The sequence below is a fragment of the Trichechus manatus genome, unplaced genomic scaffold, assembly GCF_000243295.1.
Source record: "Trichechus manatus latirostris isolate Lorelei unplaced genomic scaffold, TriManLat1.0 scaffold00021, whole genome shotgun sequence".
NCBI classification, from domain to species: domain Eukaryota; kingdom Metazoa; phylum Chordata; class Mammalia; order Sirenia; family Trichechidae; genus Trichechus; species Trichechus manatus.
Window position 1 is genome coordinate 16,658,701 of NW_004443957.1, and position 10,117 is coordinate 16,668,817.

Consider the following 10,117-nt stretch of genomic DNA (forward strand, 5'->3'; position numbering starts at 1 on the left):
TTTTTTTTTTTTTTTTTTTTAAAGGTTATTGTGAGGATTAAATGGATAATACAGGAGAGGGTATAATGCAGTGCCTGGCACAGACTCAGCCCTCCATAAACAGAAGCTGTTACTCTCTGGGTCTTGAAACCATAAGGGGATTAAGAAGGGTGTAAGGAGAGAGAAAAGGGGAGAAGTGGATGAAAGGAAAAAGACGGCAAGAACCTTTTGGAACTGTACAGAAACAGGGTTGCAGAATTACACTTGCAGTTGGCACTCTGCCTCCTCTCTTTCCTCCTGCAGCCCCAAGCACCCCCTCCCCCTTAGGCTGGCCCAGGCCCCAGGGGACAGCCCACCCTCAGTCCTCAAAGCCCCCAGAGCCTAGTGCTCACGGCCCTCCCTGCTTCGGTGCCCTCTGCCTCCAGCTGTGCAGAGAATTACTAGAGGGCTCCGCCCCATGCCAGTTGGTAGGTAGCCTTGCTGCTCCTCACCGCTCGCACACGTGCTTTGCAGAGTTTGATGGGGCATCGGGCGGATGACAGCGGGAACGGTTGTGATCACTGGCGGAATCCTAGCTACGGTGATCCTGCTCTGCATCATCGCTGTCCTGTGCTACTGTCGGCTCCAGGTCAGTCCCCTGGCCCACAGCCAAAGGCCACCAAGGCCACCAGTAGACCACTTCCCCATTATGGGGGCAGAAATTGGAGGGCCACTTTGGTGGCAGCAAAGCCCAAAGTCATAGAAAGTGGGAGGCGTAAGTCAGGGAGGCTGTGAGTTGAGGTAGTCAGAGGGGAGCCATGCCCCCCACACTCTGCACACTTCAGGGCACCCAAAGAAAGTGTGCATAGAAGATACTGAGTCATGCTGTGTCTCCTGCGTCATCGCGTTGTGTCTCCTGCACCTCTGAGGTTTCAGGAGTGGTGTCATCATCCAGGGACACTCTGAAAGCTGCTCCCAGCAGCCCCCAGTCCTATCCGCATTATGATTTGTAAGTCCCTCCCTCCTAGCCTCCCTCTACCATAGCCTAGAGTTAATACGCTGGGAAGTAAGGGGAAGGAAAAAGGAAAGAAGTACTGGTCTTGCAGGGAGTCCCTGGGTGGTGCAAATGGTTAAGCACTCAACTACTAACCAAAAGGTTGGCAATTTGAAACTAGCCAGAGGCACCTTGGGAGAAAGGGCTGGCGATCTGCTTCCAGAAGTCACAGACTTGAAAACGCTATGGAGCGCAGTTCTATTCTGCACACATGGGGTCACCATAAGTTGGAACTGATTCAGTGGCAGTGGGTTTACTGGTCTTGCAAATCTAGGAATATATTCTTACAGAAGGTGGGCCTCTGCTGTTCTATGTTATCCCCGGCACCAGCAGGCTACTCAGTGGAGCCGGGAGATGTTGGGACCTGTCACACTCAGGAGCACTCTGGGGCCAGGGGAGCATCACCCCCTCTCAGGCATCCCTCTCCCCTCTCCCCCCAGTATTACTGCTGCAAGAAGAGTGGAGCCGAGGATGCAGATGAGGAGGAGGAGGAGGAACACAACCTCTCCACATACCCCAGAGGCCCCACCTGCAATGCCTGCAGCTCCCAAGCCCTGGACGGCCGAGGCAGCCTGGCACCTCTTGCTGGCACCAGCGAGCCCTGCAGCCAGCCATGTGGGGTGGCAGGCAGCCACTGCACCACCTGCACCCCATACAGCTCCCCCTTTTACATACGGACGGCTGACATGGTGCCCAACGGGGGAGGAGGCGAGAGGCTCTCCTTCTCTCCCATGTACTACAAGGAGGGGGGACCCCTGCCACTCAAAATGGCAGTGCCCCAGAGTTACCCGGTGACCTGGCCAGGCTCTGGGCACGAGGCTTTCACCAATCCAAGGGCTATTAGTACAGACGTGTAACCCCATTCACCCCCCCCGCCACACACACCACCAATGCTGCTGCCCCAGCAGGAGCAATATGGGTGGTGGATCACCCCACAACAGCCCCACAAGGACTCTCTGGTTCCTTTGGCTTTTCTTGCCCCACAGGGTTCACCAAGATTCAAGGTACTGAGTGCGTTGAGAACCAAGGTGGGGCCTGGCTCCAACCAAGTGGCCTGGATGTGAGGGCCTGATAGGTTAAATTTGCACCTTTGCCGCTTTATCTGTTGGGAGATTCCTCTGGCCAACCCCAGCACCACCACACCCCCTCTCCCAGCTTTACATGACCAGGAGAAGAGCAGCATCAGGGAAAGCTAAGCAGGGGTTCTAGATGATTCCAGAGTCCTTGGGAGATTAAATGGCCATGCCTAGAAGAAAGGTGGATAAAGGGCAAGCAGAATCTGAGAAAGGAAGGGAAGGTATGTTAAAGGGACCTCTTCAGGGCTTTCTTGCTAAAACAGATTCAAGAGCTAATTCCCAATCTAGTTGTTTTGTACTTTGGTTATCACAGATGCTGCAGTCACTGTAGCTGTGCCATTAGGATATTGATTCTCGACCCGCCACATCTTTATCTGCTCACATCCTCAGGGAACATGTCAAGTTGACTTTAAAGGCCATGGCATAAGGTTATTTGTGGGAACTGCACCATAGATTGACTGTCTAACCTTGTCTCCCCAAAGTCCTCTTTCTCTGCCTTAGGAACCAGCTGCCCCCTCCTGGAGAACCTTTTTCAAGTTTTGTTACCAGAGTTTAAGTAGCGTAGCAATTGAGATCTAGCTGATTGTCCCTTGGACGCACCACACCAAGCAGTGTGCAGGATGCAGACCTGTGAAGGTGTGTGCGTTTTCTCAGGTGTGTGTGCACACATGCGCGCGCGCGCACACACACACACACACACACGAGCCAACACCAGCAGACACTGGGGACTTTGCCACCTTCAAGGGCTGCAAAGTAGAAGGGTCTCAGATGTACCAACTAGAAAGAAAAATCTGGCCTGCAATCAGCACGAACCAAAAAGTGATTAAGGTGGCTAATTCCTATAGCAACCAGCTGCCTGGTACAGGAAGAACCCAGAAGCTCCATGGGGCGTTGCTGCAGCTGTTGAAGCCAAATAAGCCCCACTAAAGGCCAGGCTTTCTACACACACACACACACACACACACACACACACACACCTCCCTCACACACACACACACACACACACACACACACACCTCCCTCCTGGAAACGGGCACTTATCACTGCCTTGCTATAGCCGCAAGTCCAGTTCCTGTCTCCCACTTAATAACTCAGCAGTGGCCTTGGCTTTTTTGAGTAAATGCACCTAATGAGTTTTCCAGATGCCTCTGCAGTAAGGGATTGCTGCCCCCCGCCCCCGCCCCCACACTTCTAAGGATATACCCAACACTCCCACCCACTCCTGAGTCCGAATGCTGCTGGGGACCAGGCAGGGAAGGAGCTACCTCTTCTGCTGGAATCTCTACTTTTTATTTAACAAAGGGCAGGGAGCATTTGGGGGAGTAGGGAGGGAGAAGGGAATTCACACCTTTTACTTCACTCTGTTCAGGGCCTTCGACACTGCATCACAGTCTTTAATTAAGGCTCACTTAATGTGGGGTTGAGAGTCAGGACCTGGGCTGTGGTCACATTTCGGTCACTAGCTCTAGGACCAGTCACTTATCCTCTCTGAGACTCCATTTTCTCAGTGAAATGAGGTTTGTCCAGATGGACTGTATAAGGGCCCTTTAGTGCTCCACAAAGACATGACTTCCTGAAAGATCCTTGGGCCCAGCCATTCTCTCTTGCCCTAATCCTGGTAGGGACTGGATATACTTGCCAACTGTCTGGTCCTGTGTGTAGGGATGTTAGTTGAGGAGTGAAAGACTACAGTAAAATACAAGATTAGCAGGCAAAATAATTTTAACTGTCAGTGAAAGCAAACATATTTTTCTGCCCCTCCTACTGAGTTAACTCAGATGGTAACACTTGTCCAAGGAGGCAGTGAAATCCGAGACCAGACAGCAGCTTTCACACACCCCATCCCACCACCAGCCCTCACTGGGCCTAGTGTGGCTCCTTGACATGAGCTGCTGGGCCTGGCAGTCCTTGCCCTTCCTGACTGATGGCCAGTCCTTTGTCTTGCTCCCCTCGAATTCCACAGCCAGTGAACCACAGCAGCCACATCCCTCCTCATCAAAAACAACAACGTCATCTTATGTGCCCGTCTTTGGAAAAATCAAGACAACCCAGTTACCTATCAGATGCCTCTTGTCCCTGACCTATGAGGGTCCCTGAGTATAATCATCCTGTGCTATCCCGTCTCCACGTATAGCTTTTGCAGCGTAAATCCTGTCAACCCACAAATAAAATCTGGGTTTGGGGCATAGAAGAGATGGTGGGCTGGCTCTCCCCCATACAGCCCCATCCTGCCTCAGGGCACAGGCTCCGAACCAGGCTCACGATCGCCTGCCCGCCTCCCTAGCAGTGGAGGCCTAACCTGTGGAGAGGAAAGCTCACCCCACTCAACTGCACTGTACTTTTTTAGCTATGGAGTCTGTACTAAGGGACACAATTTGTACACCTTTCTCAAACTGCACCCTAAACAGGAAGAGAAAGAGGCAGGACTGTGGAGCACGCAATCCCCTCCGCCATCTTGTCTCTACCTCCACTTCACTTCTGCTGCAGATTTCTCTTCTTGTCCTGCATCTTTGATAATTTGGAGTTGCAACCAAGTGAATGTCAGAAATAAATGAGGAATTTGAAATAGAAATCCCAGAGTCCTCTGTTCTTCGTCTGGGGAGGGGGCAGCTGGGCATGGATTTAAGAGTGAGTGTTCCCTGTTGCTTCAGCCTCAGTCATCATTTTTAACACACAGAATGTCCATTTTCAACAGCAAAATCTACTAGCGTCCTCACCCCTCCTGCTTACACATTAACAAATCCCCTCCACCATATTGCCTGGTATCCCACTGCCTCAGTTGGAGTACCTGTCCAAGGAAGATCTCTTGTTCATTGGAAAAGAGGATTGAAGTGTAGTTTCTGTTGTCCCCTGAGGTTGAGGTGAACCTGTCTGAGGTGGTGAGCCTCACTAGGGAGCAACCCAGGCTTCAGCACCTTCTGCCTATCCCCTCCTCACCCTCACCCTCCAGACCTGTAGCTTTCCCATCTCTGTAGCTATGGGTCTGTCAACTCTCTGAGGTCTGAGGAGACCCAAACCAAGTGTCACACAGCCATCCCTTTGCATACTGGGAAGGGAGGGAAGAGAATAAGGTATTTGGGACCAGATTCTCAGACCGCAACAGAGATGACAAAAACAGGAGAGGTATGTGGTGGGGACTGGAGAACCAGAAAATAGCTTTATGTGTAAAAGGGAGAATTCAGGGAGCATGAAGGTGAGGGTGGGTCTGTGTGTGCTCTCCCCATGGGTGCATGGGGGAGCAAGACCTCTTTTCCCGTGTCACAGCCACAATGAGCCTGACTATAGCCAGGTGGGCAGCAGGCAGCCTGGTGCATGAAGGCCAGCTCCCAGGGCCCAGGGTGCTCTGCTCCGGCAGACACTGGAGCAGGCCTGATAGTACCAGTGGGAGCACAGCTTTACCCTCAGCAGCAGGGAGCATTTGGCCACAGCTCTGTCATCACAATTACCCTCTGAATAGACAGCAGGCCCTGAGGCAGTGCTCTCCCCTCACTGTGTCCACCCCAACCATTTCCTCTACCCCCAAAGAGCAACCCCACCTAAAAAGTACCTGGAAATAATTGCTCCCTTTTCTGGGTAACCAAAACATCCTACCTCTACCTCTCTGTGATATCCTAGTTGGATTGCTCTTATTTGACACACGTTTTATCTTCCTTTATAGACAGGAAGTTCCTTGAGGGCTAACTTCTTTACTGTATCCGGCAAGCACCTAGTGCCGAGCTTTGCACACACTTTGCAATCAGCAAAATCTGCTAACGGAAGGAGGGTACATTCTCCCTTTCATTGATGTTGTTGTTAGCTGCTGTTGAGTTGACCTCAACTGTTGGCTACTCCACGCACAATGGGATAAGACTGTTGTGATCCATAAGGTTTTCATTGTCCTATTTTCAGAAGTATATCACCAGGCCCTTCTTCTTAGTCTGTCTTAGTCTGGAAGCTCTGCTGAAACCTGTTCAGCATCATAGCTAAAATAGATTGAGAAAGATTCAGAGGCCAAGGCCAAGCTAAGTTTAAAAAAAGAAAAAAATGCTACGATAGATTAGGAATGAATTCGGTTCTTTCATACAATTGAATATTATTTAGTCAGTAAAAAGAGTAAGGTAAGTCTATATGTAGTGTCTTAGGCTGGGTTCTCTAGAAGAGCAAAACCAGTGAAGTGTCTATTTATATATATGTGTGTGTGTATGTATATCTGTATGTATGTATATATATAACAGAAGGAGGGTGCATTTCTCCCTTTCATTGATATACACATATATATGTGTGTGTGTATCAAAAAAAAAAAAAAAACCCATTGCTGTCAAGACAATTCCAACTCACAGCAACCCTATAGGACAGAGTAGAACTTCCCCATAGGGTTTTCAAGGAGCAACTGGTGGATTCTTAACCACTGCGCCGGCAGGGCTCCATATATGTGTATACATATATATATTTAGATACAGATTTATTTCAAGGATATGGCTCACGTAGTTGTGGAGGCTGGCAAGTCCCAAATCCATAGCTCAGATGTCAGGCTGGAGGTTTCTCCTGACTCACATGATTGCAGGGGCTGACAAACCCAAAGCTGGCAGGTCACACAGCAGGCTGCTGGCTCATATCCCAAGAACTGGAGGTCAGAGAATGACAAGTTGGTTATAGGATCCAGAGAGAGAGTGCTTTATCAGAACATCTATATATATATATTGGATGCAGGCCACACCCCCAAGGAAACTCCCCTTTCAACTGATTGGCTGCTCACATCAGATCACAAAATGGAGGATGATTGCGTAATATCTACCAAACCACTGAGAATCATGGCCTAGCCAAGTTGACGCATAATCTTAATCATCACATGTAGATCTGACATGACATCCAGGACATACTAAGTTAAAGAGAACTACAGAACAATATGCATAACATGACAAATTTTTTAAAAAGCAAAACAAACCACACTTACATATGCTTAAGCACAGAAAAAAAATCTGGACACAAAAACTAAAAAATGTTAACAGTGGTTACCTCTACTGGTGGAATCGAAGGGAGAATATATTTCTGTATTGTTGAATTCAATGCAAGAATATTATTGTTGATGTAATTTTAAAAATATAAACAATAAAAATCCAAATATATATATATTTTTTTTAAATCATCTATTCCTCTAAGCTATCCTCATGCCCTCACTTTCCCCCTGAAGTTTGGGGCTGCAGGTAACAAACCTTTCCCGGTAAGTCTTTGGGGAAGAACTTTGCAGTCAGACCTGGGTGCAAACCGTGGCACTATCACAAACCAATTGACTTGGGGCAAGTTACTGAAATGCTTTGTGCCTCATTTTCCTCATTGTTCCATTGGGATAATAATATAGATCCCATGAGATTATTGTGAAGATTACATAAGGCAACATCTATAAAGCATTTAATAAGGATCCTGGCACGAGAAGTCCCCAAGAGATGCTTGTCAGTATTGTTATTTCTCTCATTATGACTATTTTCCAGAACTCCATTCACTTCCTATCCTGCCATCTTTAACTAGGCAGCCATAGGTCTGTCTGCTCTGGGTCCCTATGAAGCTGCTCGTCAGCCTCTCTCTCCACCAAGTCACACCTTGGGAACTGGAATCTGCTGACATTCACTGACCCCTCTGGACCACCTAGGCTGGCAGTTCCTTCCAGTGCCTAGCTTGTGCATGGGCTGGGGTGGGTGAAGGAATCTCAACTGACTTCAAGATACTTCTGGAATGCAGGGAAAGCGCAATGAAGGGACATCCAACCTCATGTCCTAAAGCCACAGCAGGGACTTCTTTGTGTCAACATAGGACCCCAATATGTCTAAGTGAATCTCCCCTAAAGTTTGCTCCCAATTTATTAGTCCTCCCATCCAAAGGGAGATGTACTCAGCACTAGATGTATGCAGGACTTGGATGGGATTATTTTATAAATGCTCCAAAATTACCAGTATCTATGAGCAAGGAACTGAATCACAGGCTTTTTATTCTGATTATAGCTTATGAAGAGATTCCTTTTTTATCCCTCCTACCTATAGGGTCACTATGAGTTGGAATCGACTCGATGGCAGTGGGTTTTGGTTTTACCTATCACAAAATCCACATCAGAGCATCCTTACTTCCCTGAAAAATCACAAATGGCTGAATTTGTGGGTTTATAGTTGCAGATTTTTAACCTGGTTCTTAAAAAACTAAAAACTATACCCGTTGCCGTTGAGTCCATTCCAACTCATAACAGCCCTACAGGATAGATGTCCAGGCATGGACCAGTAATGTGAAATTTGCCTCCAAAAATGGATGGTGCCAAGAAATCAAAAAAAGAGGCAGGCAACTCCAGTATGGTGGGGAAGGAGTTTATTGGGAATACTTCCATATGAGGCCAAGTCCTGGGCAACTGCAGGACAAAAGCAGATCTCCACACCCTGCAGTGGGAGGCAGAGGTTTTACAGTGGTGGTGGACAATAGTGGCTACACGCCAAGAACTTACATAAGGATGACTTAGCAAACTGTAGTGGACTAGCAGATTACATGAGGGTGCTCATGTTTGACCTTGCAAAATCTGTTTCCTCTTTGGTCCACCCCTCGAGGCTGACTCCTACAATCTGGCACGTTCCCCTCTCATGCCACAGCACAAGAGACCTCACTCCCTCCTCACTGGGAACAGATATAGAAGTGAGGTTTGCAGGTCCCATATGGTGCCTGTGCAGGTGCAAGAGACAGAGAAAGTTACTGTGTGCAGAGAACAGGGGGAAGGTTTCTCTGACAAGGAGAAGGAACTTGGAGAGAGAAGGTGACTCAATTCCCAGCCTTCTTATCAGAGAATGTTCTGGGCCCAAGATCTTTACTTAGGCAGCCTAAATGGGAGGCATAAAGGAAGACCATTCCCCCAGTAGCAGAGCAGAACTGCCCCATAGGGTTTCCAAGGCTGTAATCTTTATGGAAACAGACTGTTACATCTTTCTCCTGCAGAGTGGCTGGTAGTTTGAACCACTGACCTTTTGGTTAGCAGCCAAGTGCTTAACCACTGTGCAACCAGGGCTCCTATAATTACATTAGGAAACTGATACTAGCCTCGGCATTTCTTTCCCATTAGATTTTGTCCTCAAGTTAGAAAGAAAATAGTGAAATTACTGAAGGATGAGTCCTAGGTCACTAGGTGAGAGGCAGGAAACCATGGATCAAAGCAATTTGTAGGCAGTGCAAGACAGACTGAAATTCAACCAGAGATGGGTGCAGATATGCAGAGGATGCACTAGGTGAAAGGCTAGAGCCTTGAGAAGGTGAAAATAGATGTTGCTTTTGGGTGCCATCAAGTCAATTTCGACTCATAGCAACCCCATGTGACAGAGTAGAATGGCCCCATAGGGCTTTCTTGGCTGTAATCTTTAAGGGAGCAGATTGCCCGGTCTTTCTTCCACAGAGCAGCTGGATGGATTCAAACTGCCAAACTTTTGGTTAGCAGTCAAGCACTTAACCAGTATACCACCAGGGCTTCTTGTAAATAGTGCGATAAATTAAAGAGACAAGAGAAAAGAACAAAGATAGACTCTAAGACTTGATCCTGGCAGTTAGGATCAGAGAGTCAGGGCAAGAAAGATCATAAGAGGTTATCATGCCCACCCCCACCTCAAAGTACTACCTCAGAAACCATCTGGCAGGACAAAATCTTCCTGGAATCAAAAGTGCTCATTACAGAGCAAAGCTAGCCCTGGCAGAGCACGAACCACTGGTGTTGTCAACTATTGTTGAGTCAATCCATCGTAAATGTTCAAGGGAAAGGGCTTTCATTTGTCTCCTCATTCTTCTCAGAAAACTAACACCCCTGCTGCTACTCTGCAAAGGGGAGAAAAAGGACTGAGCTACAGAAAATACCTAGGTAGAAGTCACTTAAAAAATAAAAATGGGTTATAATTCCCACCTGTCATTAGTTTCTTAGACACTGTAGGTACACAAGGACTCAAAGGGAAGGCCCAGGAGTGGCTACAGTAAGGCAAGAAGATGCAAAACTTGCTACATCTTCGTGATTCTGCAGGAAAATGTTTTCAGGTGCAGG

The 10,117-nt window shown here is 48.0% G+C and overlaps 1 protein-coding gene across 1 annotated transcript in view; it reads left to right on the top strand.

Moving 5' to 3' along the window:
• Positions 1-1,869, top strand: part of LOC101354063 (protein FAM163A) — a 5,894-nt gene extending 4,025 nt beyond the window's left edge. Inside the window, exons 3-4 of the mRNA XM_004372873.1 lie at positions 493-607; positions 1,453-1,869. Coding sequence (XP_004372930.1) covers positions 515-607; positions 1,453-1,869 — 510 coding nt within the window. The 5' untranslated portion in view covers positions 493-514. The remainder of the gene's footprint in view (positions 1-492; positions 608-1,452) is intronic.
• The last annotated feature ends 8,248 nt before the right edge of the window (positions 1,870-10,117 follow it).